Here is an 18,957-nt window from a genome sequence, read left to right on the forward strand (position 1 = left end):
ACTTACTAGTTATTCCTGACACTAGGATCCCCCATCCTTCTGTCCAACTGAAAATAGCAGACATGTTCCTGACTTAGCCAAAGATGCCTGGCGTATCACTGGTCCTTTTGACCTTTGGCCCTGGGATCTGGTGCAGTTCAGTGTTTCCAGTCAATCTACCCAATGCTAAACTGTTCTGAACCTCTTCTATAGGTGTGGTCACATAATGTTCTCTGGGTTTTGGGAATCAGTCTTTCTCTCTGGGAACTTACTTAGCTTCAGGATCATACTCTGCCCAGATTCTTTTAAATTCATCCAGATGATGGGGACCAAGGATTGACCAGTCTCTTGTCAGGTAGTCAAAGTTGTCCATGATGACAGCTACAAAGAGGTTGATGATCTGCCGAGGACAGAGATATGATGAGTTTCTACAAGAGGACCTCCTGCACACTTGAATCCTCTTTGCCAGCCGGTGCCATGTGTGGCAGAAGCCCATGTTTCTAAAGACCAGCTATATTCACCATTTAAAACACCAGTCCCTGGAACTTGGGTCTCTTGGGTATGAATTTGCTTGCATCAGAGCAGGGTTGGATGAACCCCACATGTGGGCTGGACAGTTTCTCTCATACACAATTGCTGGGTAGCGCTGCCAAGGACAGAGGGCAGCTTTATCCACCACCCTTCCTGCACTCTGCATCAAAGTGTCGAAAACATACAGGTTGCCTCTAGGCCTCCACACACATCCCCTCTGTCCTCTAGTACAATGACACCATCACAAGAGCCAAGAATGGACAAGAAAGATGCTAGTTGGGCTCACTCTGGCCCAGGGCTTTGTGTCCTTGTCTGATGGTTGGACATTCCTCCTAACTCAGTCTCTGCAAGCTAGTTCCTCTGATGGAGTTGCTCTGACTGCAAGCTGCAAAGGTAGATAGAGGGCCTGGGCTGCCTTGAACTGCACACTCATACCCATGGCTGTTCAGCCCCACCTTGGCTTACCAGGAAGGCACAGAGCATGTAGAAGCTGATGAAGTAGAAGACGGCAAAACTGCTGCCACAGGGCGTTTCCCCTTCCGTGCTGTTGCTGGGCTCTGACTCGGGGGCACACTTCTTCCCTGGCATGCAGGCCAGCATGATGTCTTGCCATGCCTCCCCTGTGGCACACCTAAGGGAGAGCGGTGAGAGAGTCTACCACCCATGGGGCCCATCTCATATCTCTGGATCTTTCTCTTACCCCTTGTGCCATCCTCCTTGCCCAGAGGGAACTACTGAATTGAATTTGGTGTTTATCATTCCCTGAATGGTCTGATACAGTCACTATCAGATACAAAAATATATATCATTGTTTTGAATGTTTTAAAACTATATATAAATGGTGACAAACTGCCTTTTCTGAAAAGTCCCTCTTTTTTTGCAATTCATGTTAAGATTTATCCATTTAGTTCTAGTTCATTCAACATAACTACCATATAGGAGTATACTCTATGTATATACCATTAAAAAAAACCCATTGTCCTGCTTAAGGTTTTTCTTTTCTTTTTTGCTATTATAAAGAAGACTGCAATCAAAATGCAGGTCCATGCCTTGGATATCTGCTTAGAAAGTGGAAGTTAGGGTCGTCTTCACTTTCACTAGGTATTCCTGGTTCTCCAAAGGTTTGTCCAATCTATGCTCTGGTCGTCAGTGCAGGACAAATGCCATTGCTCTGTGGACTTGCCAACTCGTTTTCAGTTTTGCTGAGGTATAATTGACAAATAAAATTGTAAGGTATTTATTTATTTTCTTTTTTTGAATGTTTATTTTGTGTGTGTGTGTGAGAGAGAGAGAGAGAGAGAGCACAGGCACACACTGGGGAGGGGCAGAAAGAGAGGGAAAGAGAGAATCCCAATCAGGCTCTGTGCTATCAGTGCAGAGCCCCATGTGGGGCTCCATCTCACAAACTCTGAAATCACGACCTGAGCTGAAACCAAGAGTTGGATGCTTAACAGATGGAGCCACGCAGGTGTCCCCAAAGTTGTAAGATATTTAAAGTGTACTTCATGATGATTTGATTTACCTATACATTGTGCAAGGATTCATATGGTAATTTTATTTTTAATTTTTTGAGTCATCGTCATACTGTTTTACACAATGGCTATGCCTTTTTCTTTCTCACCAACAGGGCACAAGGGTTCTGATTTCTCCACATCCTTGCCAACACTTGTTGTTTTCTGTTTTGTTTTGTTTTGTTTTGTTTTGTTTGATAGTAGGTATCCTAATGAATATGAGGTAGTATCTCACTGTAGTTCTGATTTATATTTCCCTTATGATTAGTGATGTTGAACATCTTTTCACATGCTCATTGGCCATTTATATATCTTCTTTGGATATTTGGAGAAATGTCTATTCAAGACTTTTGCCCATTTTAAAACTGTTGTTGAGTTTGGCAATCGATTTTTTGGCATTTAATTTTGTTTCTTCTGCAATTCTTACTTTTTATTTTTCTTATTGCATTGGATAAAACTTGCAGTATAATGTTGACTAGGAAAAGTGATAGTATGTGCTCTTTTCTCTTATATTTACTAATTACCTGGTATAGACTGAATGTGTCCCCCACCAAATTCATGTGTTGAAGCCTTAAACCTCAATAAATTTGCAGGTGAGGCCTCAGGAGATAATAAGATTTGGATCAGGTCATAATGCTGGGTCCCCCATGATAAAATTAGTGTCTTTTTAATAACAGAAGGAGAGACTTGAGCTTTCCATTTTTTTCATCATATGAGGACACAGCAATAAGGTGGCTGTCTGTAGGCCAGGAAGAGGGCTCACACCAGGAACTGAATTGACTGGGACCTTGATCTCAGACTTCTAGCTTCCAGATGTGTGAGAAAGAAATGTCTGTTGTTTAAGCCACTCATTTCATATTTTGTTAAAGTAGGCTGACCAAACTAATAATTTCCAGTATAGGAAAGTGATTGTTTTCTTTTGTTAATCTTCCACTTTACTGATTCTATTAATTGTTATAAGGTTTTTGAGTTGATTTGCTTGTTTTTTCTACCTGGATTAGACTGTTGTTTGCCAACAATGACAGTTATGTCTACATGTTTTCATATTTATACTTCTTGCTTTTTTCCCCTTTCTTAATACATAAGGTAGTAGCCTTATTTAGCCTTATGGAATGACTAAATGGAATGACTGAGGAGGTGTTTCTACCTTTTTCTGTTCCTGAAAAGTTTATGTAACATAGGGATGATCTATTCTTTGATATTTTGGTAGACATCACACATAAAAATACTGGATCTTGGGACTTTTTGAGGACTAAAACTTTGACTACCTTTTCAATTTCTATTGTGACTAACTAAACAAAATTTCCTCTTAAGATAATTTTGTGATTTATATTTTCCTATATAAAAGTGCCTACTGGATTTTCAAGTATTTGACATAAATTTGTTCATATTTTATCATTCTGAAAATCTCTTGCATATCTATAATTGTATTTCTTTTCTTATTCTTGATGTGTCTTTTTAAAAAAATTAGATTTGATGAAGTTTTGTCTATTCACTGGTATTTTCAAAGACTTAGTTTTAGGGTCTATTGATAAATATTTTTGTTTCATATTTTATTAATTTCTGCTTTTATTTTAATAAGTGAGTTATTTCATATTTAGGGGTTATTTTGCTATTCTTTTTCCATCCATTGTTTTGGTTATTATAAATTTGTAAAATAAAATTTTGGCTTTGAAATTTTCTTTGGTATTGATACGTCTTATAAATTTAAGATGTACTGCTCTCACTTTTCATTTCTAAGAAGTATGTAAGCTTCAGCTTTGAGTTATTTAGATCAGTGACTCAAAACATTTACATGAATAGATTTTGAAGGGACTACTGATTTTGTGGTTAATTTATAATTTTTGCTGTATTGGAGTCAGGGGAAGTTTTACAATTTATTGAATTTTTCTTTGTGACTTAAATCTTGGCTAATTTTTGTGAATGTTTCTGGGTGCTTAAAAATAACTCTTTTTTTGCAATTTATTGAGTACAAATTTATTACATTAAATTTGTCAGTTGTGTGTTTTTTGAATTTTAATTGATTAATTAAAAATTAAATATTTATTTTTGAGATAGAGAGAGCATGTGTGTGCATGCGTGCACAAGTGGGGGAGGGGTAGAGAGAAGGGGAGAGGATCCTAAGCAGACTCTGTGCTGACAGAAGTGAGCCTGATGTGGGGCTCGAACTCACAAACTATGAGTGGCTGAAGTTGGACACTCAACCAACTGAATCACCCAGGTGCCCCTATCAATTGTGTTTTTAGATATTCTTTACCCTTTCTTTTATTTTGTTCTATTTGATCTGTCATTTTTGGCATATCTCCCATTGTGTGTATTTCTGTGTGTGTGTGTATGTGAGTGTTCATTTTTTCCTTATTATTCTATTAGTCTCATTGATATATTTCCAAATTATATTGTTAGGCTCATGTAGTTTTGTGATTATTATGTAATCTGGTGGATTATACCTTCTATCTATATCAAATATCCCTCTTTGTCTTATTTAGTGCCTTTCATTTGGAATTTTATTTCTTCTGATACTGTTATTACTACATCTATTTTTTTAAGCATTGTTCTTTTTCCATTCCTTTATTTTTATTTTCTTTAGATCATTTTATTTTACTATATTATAAACAGGCTACAGTTAGATTTCTTTTTTTTTTTAATTTTTTTTCAACGTTTATTTATTTTTGGGACAGAGAGAGACAGAGCATGACCAGGGGAGGGGCAGAGAGAGAGGGAGACACAGAATCGGAAACAGGCTCCAGGCTCTGAGCCATCAGCCCAGAGCCCGACGCGGGGCTCGAACCCACGAACCGTGTGAGATCGTGACCTGGCTGAAGTCGGACGCTTAACCGACTGCGCCACCCAGGCGCCCCCAGTTAGATTTCTTAAAACCAACATTAGAGTATCTTTTAATAGAGAAATTTAATTTTTAGTGATTATTAATCTTTGCTTTTATTCCTGCCATCTTGTTTTCTTTTCTAATTTTCTTTCCCTCCCTTCTCTCTCCTTCCTTCCTTCCTTCCCACCTTCCTTCCTCCTTCCTTCCTTTGCCTTTCCTTCCTTTTGTGGAATTGCTAAGGTTTTACTTGCTGATTTTTGCCCCCTCTAGTGATTTGGAATGTACACATTTCCATTTCTGTTTTTCTAATGGTTGACCTTCAAATATTTAACATATATATTTACACACTTTCCCCTGGCTGTGCATAGGGTTGAATAGCATCTTTTCCTCTCTACAAGAGAAGAATGTCAGCACACTTTCATGTTTCTTATTCTTCTACCACCTCATTCTTCTGACTTTGTTGAGATAATTTTAAGGTTTTTACTTGCAAATTGCTATTGAGGTTTTGGACATTTTCCCTTAACAGTTATTATTTCTTATTTAAAAATTTATTACAAAAATTTTCAACCATATACAAAAGTAGAAATTATAAAGAAACCCCAGGTACCCATCACTCAATCTTAACAATCATCAATATTTTGCTGTGTGTGTTTCATATATCTCCCCCAAATTACCCTTCTCCCCTTTTGGCTGGAATATTTTATTTTATATTATTTTATTTTATTCTTTTGTATTTTGGATTCTCACCTTTTAAAAAAATTGAAGTAGTTGACACAGTGTTAACATTAGTTTCAGGTGCACAGCACAGTGATTCAACAAGTCTATATGCTCTGCTCACTGCAAGTGTAGCCACCATCTGTCACCATACAACACTAGTATAGTACCACTGACTATATTCCCTATACGGCACCTTTTATCTCTGTGATGGAATAGTTTAAAGCAAATCCCAAACTTCATGTAATATCATTATATCAACCCTAAATATTTCAATATGCATCTAAAAAATAAAATGATAACTTTATGTAACCACAATATAATTATTACATTTAAAAATTAATAATTCTTTAATAACTAATACCTCCCTTAACAACTATTTAGATTTAATATAAGGTTTATAATTTCTTTGTTCATAACTCATAACTATAAACTTCATGGCTTCTTTACTAATATTACTCTGTTCATTCTATTTGTTAGATTAATTTTTCATTCTGTGGAAGTGCATCCTTGTGTAGTTGTTTCAGAGAAGGTTTATGTGAGGGAGTAAACTTTCTGGGTTCTTATGCTTTTGGAATCTATTTTGCTTTGTTACAGTGCTAATTAGGCTGCATTATAGGAGTCTAGGTCCAAAAGTACATTTTCTTCATAATATTGAATACATTATTCCTTTGTCTTCTAGTATGTACTTTTGCTAATACCAAGTATAATGAAAATTGGTATTTTTTTCAATTTTAACTTGTTTTATTTTTTATTTTTTTAAATTTACATCCAAATTAGTTAGCATATAGTGCAACAATGATTTCAGGAGTAGATTCCTTAGTGCCCCTTACCCATTTAGCCCATCCCCCCTCCCACTACCCCTCCAGCAACCCTCAGTTTGTTCTCCATATTTATGAGTCTCTTTTGTTTTGTCCCCTCCCTGTTTTTATATTATTTTTGTTTCACTTCCCTTATGTTCATCTGTTTTATCTCTTAAAGTCCTCATATGAGTGAAGTCATATGATTTTTGTCTTTCTCTGACTAATTTCACTTAGCATAATACCGTCTAGTTCCATCCATGTAGTTGCAAATGGCAAGATTTCATTCTTTTTGATTGGCAAATAATACCCCATTGTATACATATACCACATCTTCTTCATCCATTCATCCATCGATGGACATTTGGGCTCTTTCCATATTTTGGCTATTGTTGATAGTGCTGCTATAAACATGGGGGTGCATATGTCCCTTCGAAACAGCACACCTGTATCCCGTGGATAAATGCCTAGTAGTGCAATTGCTGGGTCGTAGGGTAGTTCTATTTTTAGTTTTTTGAGGAACCTCCATACTGTTTTCCAGAGGGGCTGCACCAGCTTGCATTCCCAGGAATACTTTTGAAAGTATTTTTTTTCTTAGGAAGCTTTAAGGATATTTTCTTTATTCTTGGTATTCTAAAACTTCATCATAATGTGTCTAAGGGACTTTTTGACAAACTTATTCTGCATTTAGTAGGCCATTTCAATCTGAAGGCTCAGATCTTTATATGAAATTTTCTTTGATCATTCCTTCATTTCCTTCTCTCCATTCCTTCTGTCTTTTCTAGCTGAATTTGTATGAGAAAGATGGGATTTTCAGTTCTATCCTCCATGTGTTAATTTTTATTTTATATTTTCAGTTTTTTTGTCCCTTTGGCTGTGTACTAAGAGAATCCTGGTTTGACCTTTCAGCTCAGTACCTCATTCTTTAGCTGTGCCCATTTTCTGAATATTTCAACAACTGTATGTTTTTTTGAGTTCTTTCTTTAATTTGTTCTTATTAATAATGACTTCTCTGGGGTGCCTGGGTGGCTCAGTCACTTAAGCATCTGACTCTTGGTTTTGGCTCAGGTCATTATCTCACAGTTCGTGGGACTGAGCCCAGAGCTGTCAGCACAGAGCCTGCTTTGGATTCTCTTTCTCTCTCTCTCCCAGCCCCGCCCCTGCTCTCTCTCTCTCAAAATAAATGAACTTAAAAAAAAACACTTCTCCTCCTCCTTCTTAATTTAACAGATGTAATATGCTCTGCAATCTCTCTAAAGATATGAATTATATTTATTTTCAAATCTTTTAGCTTCATATATTCTTTTTCCTCCTCATGTGTTCATTCATCTGCTAATTGAGCATGGTGCCTTTCTTTATTGATACTAGTTTCCCCCCAGTACTTTGGTATTATTATTGACTGTTATTTGTGCTTCAGAACCCAGTTCACAACTCTGTGGATCAAATTTTCATTAGAGAGACTCTTTGGAGATCATGGAAGAAAGAGAAGATGTGCTCTCAGGTGAGGTGGGAAGGTAGCATCTCTGAGGGTGGAGTTCCTTGGGGGGACCTGTTCTACTTCTCAGACCCCAAAGCCCAGGGGTGTGATGTTCAGTGCTGCTGCTTTCAGCTTGTGAGCATTAGCAAATGCTCTCCAAATACAGGTCCTTGAGGAGCTGGCCTGGTCATGGTCTCTCCTGTGCTGTGCACCTGTGGATCCAGGAAGTGCTCTCACTTTTTTCACAGGCCACACATTGTTGGGAAGGTGTTTTCTTCAGATCTTGTTCCTTTGTCAATTGAACCCCATCTGATTTCTTCCATTTAGAAATTCCTCAACATTCCTGGTTCAGTAACAGCACTCTTTCATGTCCCCCCCCACCTTAATATTGTTATGGGTTTATTCTTTTAAGAAATATCTTCTGTCATCAAGGGCTTTAGGACAGGAGGGGAGATAGACCCATGTGCTCAGTCTTATATCTATGTTCAGCTCTGATATTTAAATATGGCACAGGCTTAAGTGTTTTGATTTAATACATTTTGAGCAATAATGATACTTGAGCTTGGGTGTGGGGAAAGGATTTGATAGAACTTGGTGAAAGTGATGCTGTCTGATAGATCTCTGGATCTTCTGGAAAGGGACCCCAGGGAATGGTAGAGAGCTCACTGCCTCTCCCAGGGCCATAATATGTAGAATATATGATCTGGAATGGACTTTAGAAGTCATCTGGTCCAGGGGATGGGGTAAATCATTCTCATCTGCCAGCCCTGGTCTAGATAGGGGCCCCAGAATTCCAGGCTGTGAGGAACAGGAAACTGAGAAGGACCAAAGAGGTCATTAGGAGTCAGATGAGGAAGAAGTATGTTGCAGCATAGACTCACTCACTCAGGAGCAGGCTGAGAAACACTCTTTTCTCCAGCTAGGCCTGAGGTGGTGGCCTTCCAAGAGGGGTGAAGGCTCATGGCTGGCTAAAATGAGGAGGAGACTAAGTGCATGAGGACATAATAACCCACTACAGCAAATGACACTGACATTGGTATAGCTGTACTTGTTTGCAAGGGAGCTGAGACTCAGAGAAGTTAGGTGTCTTACACAGCGAATGTGTCACAATCTTGGCTTGAAGCCTGTTTGGCTTCCAAACCACGGTGCTTTCAGTATTAGACTTGTGACGACCTAGTGCTTTTGGGTGGTTACTAGCCAGTGACCAGTGGGCAGCTCAGTGGAAAGTATTGCAAATAACAATGAAACAACAGATTTCTCTCCCTGCACAGTCCCCTGGAAGAGTTCCCTCTCATTCTGCATCCAGACCATAGGGCTGCATCATGTAGGTGTGTTTGTATGCATCTGTCCTCAGAGACTCACCTGAAGAGAAGGAGCACAGCTTGGGGGAAGGTCTGAAAGTTGTTGTTCCGGTTGATCTCTGTGGTGTCATTCAGGGCAATTTTCCCAAACACCTAAGCAGGGGGAGAGGAGAGTAAGTCAGTGCATGGTGGACACTCATTGTTCAATGGACTCTTTAGGGGTCACAGCTGACTGTGGGTCAATCCAGCCCATAGCTGAGCTGAGTCCCCTGACATGACCTGGCAGGGCCTCATGGAGGCAGGCACCTGCTGACCTATCCAGCCCCTGATCTCCATCCACCACACTGGGCAGGTGTAAGAGGAAAAGTACCCATGGGCCTTCCTGTGGGCCACTGGGAGCTGGGCTAAGAGCAGGTGGAAGCTGCAAACAGCACCCTGCTTTGTGTAGGGACAGAGGGTTCACTGGTCTTCTTCCCCTCCTCCTCCTCCTTCTGGCTGCAGATTCTTGAGAATATATATTTTTTCTCTTTCAAAAAACTTTATTGAGGAATAATTAAGAAAGATAATTGTGTCTATTTAAAATGTACAATGTGGTGGTAATTTGATGTACAATGCAATGTAGAATTGTTACCAAGACCAAGATAATTAACACATCCATCACCTCACACAGTTAACACAGGTAACTTTTTTTTTTTTTTTTTGGTGTGGTGAGAATGCCTAGGATCTTCTTGCAGCCACTTGCAAGTGTCTAGCGCTGTGGTATTGATTACAGTCACTTCTAGGCCCTCAAGAGTTACGCTTCTGGCCTCCTTTTCTTTGCCATTTCAGCCCAGATGCCCAAACACTCTTCCAAATTCAGTTCTTGGATTTCAGAGCAGTCTGGACTTGGGCAAGCTTAATTTATCCATGAAATTAGGGGTCTCCTTATTTTTATGACCATTTAAAGATATGACTATCTTAGAAGCTGCCACCATTGGTGAGGGTTAAGGTAGCTCTTCTCATCTCAAAAGATTTCGGCCTAGGAAACTTGAGGTCTTTCTGTAAGGAATAAGTAGGAGAATCTTCCTTAGGGAGCTGCTGAGGAAAAGCTCCCTGCCAGTGTGAGTGCTAGGCTGTGGGAGCTCTCTGGAGCCCTGAGGAGAGGCCAGCTGGAGAACGCCACAGAGTGTGAGGGCACCTGTGAGGGGGCCCTTGAAACTGCTGCGTGTTTGATGGGGACAGCTTGCCCACCTGACTCCCTCCTTCCCTCCTCCTTCTTTGTTCCTTCACTCTTCCACTCCCTCTCTCCCTCCCTCTCAGTCATGAGCTTCTGCGTAATGATGCTGGGGTTGGGGGCTAGTTCTCAGGCCGGCAAACCTGGGCAAAGGGAGGGGTGCTGTCTGACACACCCTTAGTGTTGTTTCTTGGAAGGACTGTCTCTACAGAGGCCCCTGGTGTTAATCTTGGAGTGTTTTTCCCTACCTGAGAGCAGAGGCCAGGCCTGGGGTGCAGGAGAGAGAAGTTGTGTACCGCACTTGGCCATTCATCCTCCTATCCATAAGGCTGCCATTTGAAAGGATGTTCTAATTCTTGTGACTTTGTTGTCTCAGAAGTGGAAGCAGAGGGAGGGACAGTCGGAGCAAGAGGGAGGTAGGAGGGAGGAGGTGTCCAGAAAGTGGGGCTGGGAGCTGGGAAGAGAAAGTAGAAGCGGAGGAGCAGCAGGAGAGGTGTCCTACCTGCATCCCGATCACTGCGTAGATGAAGAACAGCATCACTATCAGAAGGGCCACATAGGGCAAAGCCTGGAAGGAAGCACAGGATACAGGGCGTGAGACCAGCAGGGAGATGGCTGGCCAGATCCCTTTCCAGGGGGCACTGTGGCCTGGTTTTGGGAGGTGGCACTTCCCAGGGCCCCACAGAAGTTCAGCGTATGGGGGAAGGTCTGAACCATGGCATTGACCTCCCATTTTCCCTTGGTTTCAATTGCCCGAGAAGCAGTGAGTGTGGTGTACTGAGAAAATCAGGCTGCAGAGTAAGGGAAATTGTATGATACTGCTTTAATAAAAACTATCAAGAATGAGCAGACGTCCTCCAATTAGGCTCTATACAGCAAGGAGAAAGCCATGGAGGATACACACCGTTTTCCTGGGGAGGCATGGGGTGGAGGCAGGTTACACCCTTCCTTTACGTAGCATGATGATCTACTAGTTGTAATAAAAACAATTACTAAGGAAAAACTTAAAAGAAAGATCATGGGTTCAAATCCTATTTCTACCACTTTCTAGCCATAGGAGCTGGGCTATATTACTTAACCTCTCAGAGCCTCAGTTTCCTCTTCTGAAGAATGAGAAGAATGAAGAATTACCTCTCAGGGGTTTTGTGGAGTTTAAATGAGTTAAGGTTTACAAAATGCTTAATGTAATGCCTTCCACATTGTTGGGTCCCATATATTTTATTCACTCAATGTATTATTGCCTGGCAGCTCAGACAACTTCATTTTCCAGAGTCTCTGCTGCTTCTCCCGGGGAGAGTGGGAGAGGCCTCCTGGGGCTCAGGACTGACTCTGGAATCCAGGAGATTTCAAGAATCTGGGAAATGCCTTGCCAGGTGCCCACACACCACTAGATGGCATTGCAAGATCACACGAATGCTTTTTCTGTCAGGTCAGAGCTCCTGATCCACGTTCAAGCCACACAGCCCTGTCTGTTGCTTTTTCCTTGCCCAGAGAAATGTGTATGGCCTGTATAATAATCATAGCTGTGGGACCCTAGGGGTGCACCCACCAACAGGGCCAGCCACCAGTCCTGCTTCACCGGAACCCTCAGATTCCCAGGGAGTGGGCAGGGCATGGCACGGGTTGGGGGAAGGTGGGCTGGGGGTGGTAGGGAGGGCAGCTGCAGGCCATCATTAAGTGGGGAGCCAGCCTGGGGCTGGTGGGTGGACAGTTGGCTCTGAGGAGTGCAGCGAGGCTGATCCAATCAAGGATCTCGGATGATGATTCCTAGGGCAGGAGGCTGCCTGGAAGGGTGTTTATTTATGCCTTTGGGATAGAATTCCAAAGCGAGGCAGGCACCTGCCTGGAGAGCACTTTCTTCTGACTGCATCTTCTGTTACGGGCACGTTCAGATCAGGGATCCACTCCCATGCCCATCCCTGGGCTCAGACTGGCCATAGCATGGGACAAGGAAGGAATCCTTCAGTGCTGGGAAGACTGACAGTGGTGCTTCCATGGGCAGGGAGAAGCTGCCTTTGGTGCTGGGCTAAGGAAGCATGGCAGCACGTGCAGGGGCCCTACACTGTCATCGTCAAAAAATTCCAGTGGCCTCACAGAGTCTGCTGCTCTTTAACTTCAGACTTACATAACCCGTTGGCCAGGGGCGACCATTATTCTGCTTTCACAGATGGAAAATAAAGGCTGAGAAAAGAGAATTGATCCTATAGTTAGGCAACCCTGTGCCCCTGGGAGGGGACCGTCTCTCCTTGAGTGGAGTGACACTGGGGTCCTGGAGAATTTGGCTAAGTCCACAAACAGGTATGGACAGCAGACACCACAGAAATGCCTACTGGGAGGCAGGTGACGGCCAGATCCTAAAAATGCCAAAAGTGGGAGGGCCATTGAGGCTATCAGATCATCTGGGCCCATGTTTTTCAAATTTTTTCCAACATAAAACCTCTTTGTGCAGTAAATTCTTGTGGAAAAATACATAGATGAGAGAAGAAAGCAGAACCACTCAGCCTCCCCCTTAGCTCCCAGCCTTCTCTGCTCTGACTTGGGGGAAGTCTGGGGCTCCAGAGCTTGCTTTTGAAAACCACAAATCCAGCCCAATGACCTTATTATAGACAGGAGGAAATCAAGGGCAGAGCTGGCGAGAAGCAGTGTGAGCCCCACACTGGACCCCTAGGGGTGTTCTTTCCTGTGTAGCATCACCTCGCCTCCCACGCAGGGAGCCCAGGAGGAGATGGGCAGAGACCCTTGTGCAGCCCCACCTTTGGGGAGCTGAAGAGGCTCTTCTCCTTGCAGCCCGCTTAGGGTGGAGGTGGCTACCTGGAAGGACTTGATGAAGGTCCACAGCAGGGTCCGGATGCCCTCCCCACGGCTTAGCAGCTTGACCAGGCGCATGACCCGGAAGAGGCGGAAGAAGGTGATGGAGATGCGGGAGTTCTCCTCTGCGTTCTGGAATCCATCGGCAATAGGAGGTGGCAGTTAACACAGCAACAAAGAGGGGAGGGGCAAGAACGAGGTGGGCCCTGCTCTGAGCAACACAGCCCTTGGTTGGGGTGGAGGCAGGCAGGGAAGGGTTAGCTGCACTAGATTCTCTCCACTGGGTCACAGATGGGAGACCAGCTGCTCACCTTTTCCAGGTAGACAACTCAGCCTGAGGTCTCTGCAGAGCCAAGTTGTGCCCAGGCCCCTGAGCCCATAACCTTATCTGTTCTCCTCTTTTGCCCTTTAGACCTAATTCTTAACCCCCTAGGTGAAGTAACAGAAGATTCCATAAGGAACTTCCATATGCTTTGAAATCTCCTAGGCTGAGAGCTAGCTGTCTTGGGTGCATCCTGCCTCTGCTGAATGCTGAGGAAGCAGCCCAGCCTCTTTCTTGTCTGGCTTGGCTGGGGGACGTGCATCCGGAGCGGGATGTGGCTCTGTGCAAGGTGGTTGGGCGGGTCAGGTCATGGCCTCCATCCCAGACCCCCAATGATTGTACTGGGGGTCTTGGTGGTCCGGGTGGGCTGACAGCAAACAGGATTGGAGTGCGTTGCCCACTGCAGGATCTTGTGCCCTGGCAGCTCGGGGTTCCAGAGCTCCTGTTGTGCTACCTCTTCCCACATGGCTACAGGGAAGGTAGGAATAGGGTTGCTGCTCAGTGCTCAGTGCTCTGATGGTGACTGTTTCCCAGCCCTTGCCTCCCCTTGGGCTCTGAAGCTGTTCTACTCCCCTCTGCCCTGGGGCTTCTAAGAGGCCCTAACCCTCTCCAGGCTGTAGGAGACCCTAGAAGGGGTGGGGAGCACAGGCAGGGTGAGGTGGGGGGGTAGTCCCTCAAAGTGGGCCCTAAAGTCCACGCCCCCATATGAGAGGACCAAGGGGTTCTGCTTAGGGCAGATCATCTCCTCAGGGGAGTTCTGAAGCTTGAGGTCAAGGGGAAGGTGAAGAAGGACAGAATCCAGGCCAAGGCAAGTGGAAGCAGGAATATGGTGCTGCTGGGGGTCTGCTGGCTAGCAGGGCGAGCCTGTTGGACCTGGAGGGGCCTGGGGCTGGGGCACGTGCCTGCCCAGGGCTCAGGGGCAATACAGGCTGCCCTGTCACACTCTGCCTCCAGACCTAAGAACAACATGGACTGATCCCTGGCCCTCTTGCCCACATCAGCCAGAGAGCCAGTGGTGACAGCCCCTTGGGAGCCACTTGCCTGTTCCCCAGAGCTAGTGCAGCTCACCCAACCCTGTCAGCACCAGGAGAGAATGGACCTTTGGGCTTCCTGTTACTGTTCCTGTCCTGTGCCTCCCTCAAGGGAGGAGGAGTCTCCAGTCATTGGATCTGTGTCTGCCCTCCCCATTCTTGATTCACCTTTCTGCTTTCTTTTTAGTCCTTTCCAGGCCAGATCCTGACAACATCCACACCTTGTCTGCACCCCTGAAAATCCTATTAGCACAAATGCCCTTTGTTCTAATCCCATGGTCTGCTGTCACTGACATGGCTGGTGGTTCCTGAGGCCACCCATCCTACTACTCCTGTTCAGCATGGGAGACCCATGAGGGTGGCAAAAACCTCAGAGGCAGCAGCTTACGTGTCGGCACACCCTCAGTCTGCCCTGGGAAGGCTGCACAGAAACCATGTCCGAAGGGTCTCTCCTAGTTGTCTGCCTCTCCAGACAGGGGAGGAGTCACACTATTTCTTCTATTTTCAAACCACAGCTGCCTCAGATCCTGTCAGTGGGCCTGTTCCCTTTAGGCAGGGTGACCTGTGGGCATCTGGGGGCCTGCTCATGGGCTATCGCAGGACTCAGGATGGGACTCCTCATCCTGCCCCTGGGCCCTACCCTGCCTGTGTATTTTGAAGTCTTTGATGCCCTTAATCTCCACATTTCTATCACCCATGTATCTACTTGAAATTCTATTTTCTCTCCTTAAAAGGAGGTTGTGTTCCCCCAGAGGAGAAGGCAGAGGAGGCTTGGGGTTTTATAACTCAGCTGTCAGTTCCACTATGTTCGGGAAAGGAGAAAAAAGAAGAAAGAACAAGCTTACACGGGGAACTTCAGCTCTGAGTGTCAAGAGTTTGAGAAGCTGGTGCTACAGGGGCATCTGGATCCAATAAGTTAAAAAATAAAAGTCAAGCTTGCAGTTTGAATTCCATGTTGGTTTCACCACCCTCCCCGGTCCCCACAAGTAGCTATAGTTTCCTAACACTCTAGAAGGAGGAGAAGCACATTTCCATGTAGACACAGAAACGTCCTCTTAGAAGTCAAATGACACTGCTGGGAAGAAGCAGACCCCAGTGGCTGCCTCTGTGAAGTAGGGTACAACATCCAGTCTCAGCCTTTCCCTGGCAACCTTCCAGCCAGCCTGGGATGGGCTGTGTTAGGAGACACCACCGGCCGGCCCAATCTTGCCCCCATTCTGCTGACTTTCAGGGAATTGACCTACTCACTTGTCCTTTTAAAAACTCACACTTGGCTCAGTTTTAAAACATGTGATGGCAGCTTTTTGGAGAAGGTTGCTCCAAGGAGGCTTCAAGGTCACACCCAGTGGCATCTGTCACTTTAGGCAAAGTGAATCATAGACTCCTACATCAGGAGTGTTCCAATCAAACTACTGAGTTCGTTTTTCTGCTTGCAGCCTGCTGTAGAAAAGTGAGGATAGCCTAATTTTAATGAACTTCAGCAATTTAGAAAAATTCATGGGTATATTTGTTGGAGTGGTTGGATATTCAGCCACACTGTCAGTAATAAATTCCACCTTACACATTTTACTGTGGCCTTAAATACTGAGGACACAGGAGGCCAGATGTTACAGACACTGGATGATTAGTGGGAAGTCATCATCTGACTTTCTGTTATCCTTCTCTTTCCTCTTTTCTCTGGAGGCCCTTACCAAGGTGCTTATGGGTGCCCTGCACAAATTTCCCACATCAGATTAAGGCTAGAGACTCAGCCGGTGGAGTCCTCAGAATGTTTAACAGGAAATGGCCCTTGGGTCCAATTCTCTCCTGGTGGCTCATTAGATGGTCAAGATCACAGTGAATTATCACCCAGAGAAAAGCTCAGGGAGGGAAAAGAACACCATTACACAAACAGCACTTCACGGCTCACACACGACCAGGCAGGAGAGGGCAGGACAGACACGACATGGTGGCTACATGCAACGGCAACAGGAGCGAGGCTGGGCTCCGAGAGACTCTGGGGACCGGGGTGGGGAGTGATGGTGGGGGTGTTAGAGGAGGGTCACAGAAGCTAACAGCGTGGTCAGGAGGGTCGGTCTTACCATAAAGGGAGAGCATTGGGTATGTTCAGCTGGCTTTAAAGAAAGGCAGATAGAGATAAGCTGTAATGAGTCTCCAACGAAGATGCCTGGTATTCTAGGTCTCGGCTAACACAGGAGCAACACCGTGGCAGGGGAGGGCAAAAGGAAACAAGTGAAAGAAATACAAAGCATAGGCTGGGCAGGTTCTGGGACATCACTGTGAGTGAACTCTGCATAGGTGTGTCTCACATCTAGTGAGGACCCAAAGGCATTTTCTATTCAGGACCATTTCTGGGCACACATTAAATAATTCACACCTGTGGCAAATGAGTTCTTCCGAATTTTGTGCAGGAAGGTTTTGTTTTGTTTTTTGAAATGAACTATGTCTCCTAAGATAAACTTTATGAACTTAGCTTACCCTGGGTGTTGCCAGCTGAAGGAGAAAGGCCTTGGTTATGCTTAGTGCACATCCCTGCCCAAACATACTTGAGCAGAGGAGTTCAAGGGTAATGGTCCTTCAAGTTTAGGGGAAAACTGAATTTTAGTTATCACTGAGGAGGATCTAAAGAGGTGGTCCTCAACCCCCCTGTAGTGGGGGTTGTCCTCAAGCTTAGGTTCAGGCGGGAGTTGGTCTTGCTTAGCTCCAGTCTATAGGTGTAGAGCCTTGGCCATAATGAATGTTTTTTACATTTTGAAGACTTGCACACAATTTAGGATACTATTATTAACCCTCAAAAAAGCTGTTCTTATGGGTCTGACTGCTGAGTTCATTTTAGGGGAGGAGCTGAGGAAATTGGCCATTGGTGAGTATCCCATTGCAACCCCCAGTTCCTTGAGCTTGTATCCAGGAAGATGCCCCTACTCTTTGGGCCCCAGAGCTAAGCCCCTGATGGATCCTGACCATCTGAGCTGTTAACTCTTTCTAGAAGGTCATGACTTTGCTTTTACCCTCCACTTTCAGATGGTTGCTCTTGTGTTTCTGTTTTTAAGGTACAAACAAGGAAACATGTAATGGAATTTTTGAAGGATGGAAATGTGCACAACTAGACATTTACTTGCAGACTGAAAATACTTCTTTGGTAACAGATTTCTCAGCAAATTCCTTTTTTTCCTATAGCAAATTGTTAAGATGTCCTTTTTTAGGAATGGTGGAGAGAAAGGGTGAGGCAAGGGAAAAGAAGGGAAGGGACACCTCTCTAGTCATTTACAGAGTGCATTCTAGATCTTGCTTTCTGCTTCATGAGGAATACCAGCTGCCAGGTCAGTTGACAGGCCTGGAGGCTGTGGGGTCACTAGAATTTAGCTAGCAGGATGAGATAGAACATAGAAACAGACACACACAGACACTGACAGACAGACACACACACACACACACACACAGAAGTAATTTCAAGCTGCTTGACTGCTTGTGTTCCTGTGTTAATGGATAAGAAGTTCTGTGTTTCTAGAGCTATAATGGGGAAGGGAGTGTGAGTCAGACAGAGGTAAATCTACACTACATGTAATGCCAGGGCATTAGATAGAGTTCCCATAGGAGACATGGGCCATTGTTCTCCTCTTGGATCCACCCTGAAAACCACCAAAGCTACCATTACTCCTAAGATCCCTGAGAAAACCTTAAGCATCTTCTGGGTCAATCCTATCCTGAACAGGACCAGAATGGAGACAATTTAGAGAACATATCTGGGTCATGTGGCCCTAATGAGTTAACCCCCAGCCATGAAAAATTTTAACCATTTTTCTTCTTAAACATTCAGAATCCCACATGTGGGATTTTAAAATGTATTAACTGTGTATTTCCTTGTTGCTTTTTAGCTTTTCACAGCTCTCATTGAATGAAGATCTCATGTATTTAAGTCATATTTTACTTCAAGATTTAGTTTTGAGTATGTTCTAATCACCTTGATTGTATCTTATTATTTTAAAAATATGTATTAACTTAATAATACTTATGATACACCTCTATAATAGGGGGTAAGAAGAAGTCAGGAGGAGCAATGAGAGAAGAAGGGAGAGGAAGGATGGGGCTCTCTGGGACTCCTATGTTGGGTCCCCAGCCCAGGTAATGATAGCTCTCCTAAGGGTCTCACTTTGGGAGAATCTGAAGACTCATTTTAATTTGGAGATTAATTTTTTTCTTGGGTGTTAAGCTATGCTATTCAGAGGGCACTTTTGGCCTATGGGAGTGGTGTTTGTCAATGTCTCATATAAGCCTATTCTTATTTGAAGAACTATGTTTTTAAGATCCAGGGTCTCAAAAAAAACTAACCACTCATAATAAGAAAGCAATCATTGGGTGATTTCTAAGTGGAAATAGGAAGAAGCTTGAGATACAGCCCTCGCCCTCACAGAGCCCACAGTACACTGACATAGTGCCAACCCCCTA

At 43.9% G+C, this 18,957-nt stretch overlaps 1 protein-coding gene across 12 annotated transcripts in view; it reads right to left on the reverse strand.

The window, feature by feature from the left end:
* Positions 1–18,957, reverse strand: part of CACNA1C (calcium voltage-gated channel subunit alpha1 C) — a 662,038-nt gene that overhangs the window by 29,354 nt on the left and 613,727 nt on the right. For 10 of the 12 annotated variants that reach the window (XM_047065565.1, XM_047065559.1, XM_047065563.1 and 7 more), the window contains 6 exons: positions 16,593–16,625; positions 13,162–13,290; positions 10,853–10,918; positions 9,199–9,290; positions 976–1,141; positions 252–379 (listed from right to left, as the gene is read on the reverse strand). In XM_047065565.1, coding sequence (XP_046921521.1) covers positions 252–379; positions 976–1,141; positions 9,199–9,290; positions 10,853–10,918; positions 13,162–13,290; positions 16,593–16,625 — 614 coding nt within the window. The remainder of the gene's footprint in view (positions 1–251; positions 380–975; positions 1,142–9,198; positions 9,291–10,852; positions 10,919–13,161; positions 13,291–16,592; positions 16,626–18,957) is intronic. The other 2 variants (XM_047065566.1, XM_047065556.1) reach the window with 1 other exon arrangement.

The sequence above is a fragment of the Lynx rufus genome, unplaced genomic scaffold, assembly GCF_022079265.1.
Source record: "Lynx rufus isolate CCGP_SWC_20201006 ecotype Redwood Valley unplaced genomic scaffold, mLynRuf1.p SCAF_7, whole genome shotgun sequence".
Classification (NCBI taxonomy): Eukaryota; Metazoa; Chordata; class Mammalia; order Carnivora; family Felidae; genus Lynx; species Lynx rufus.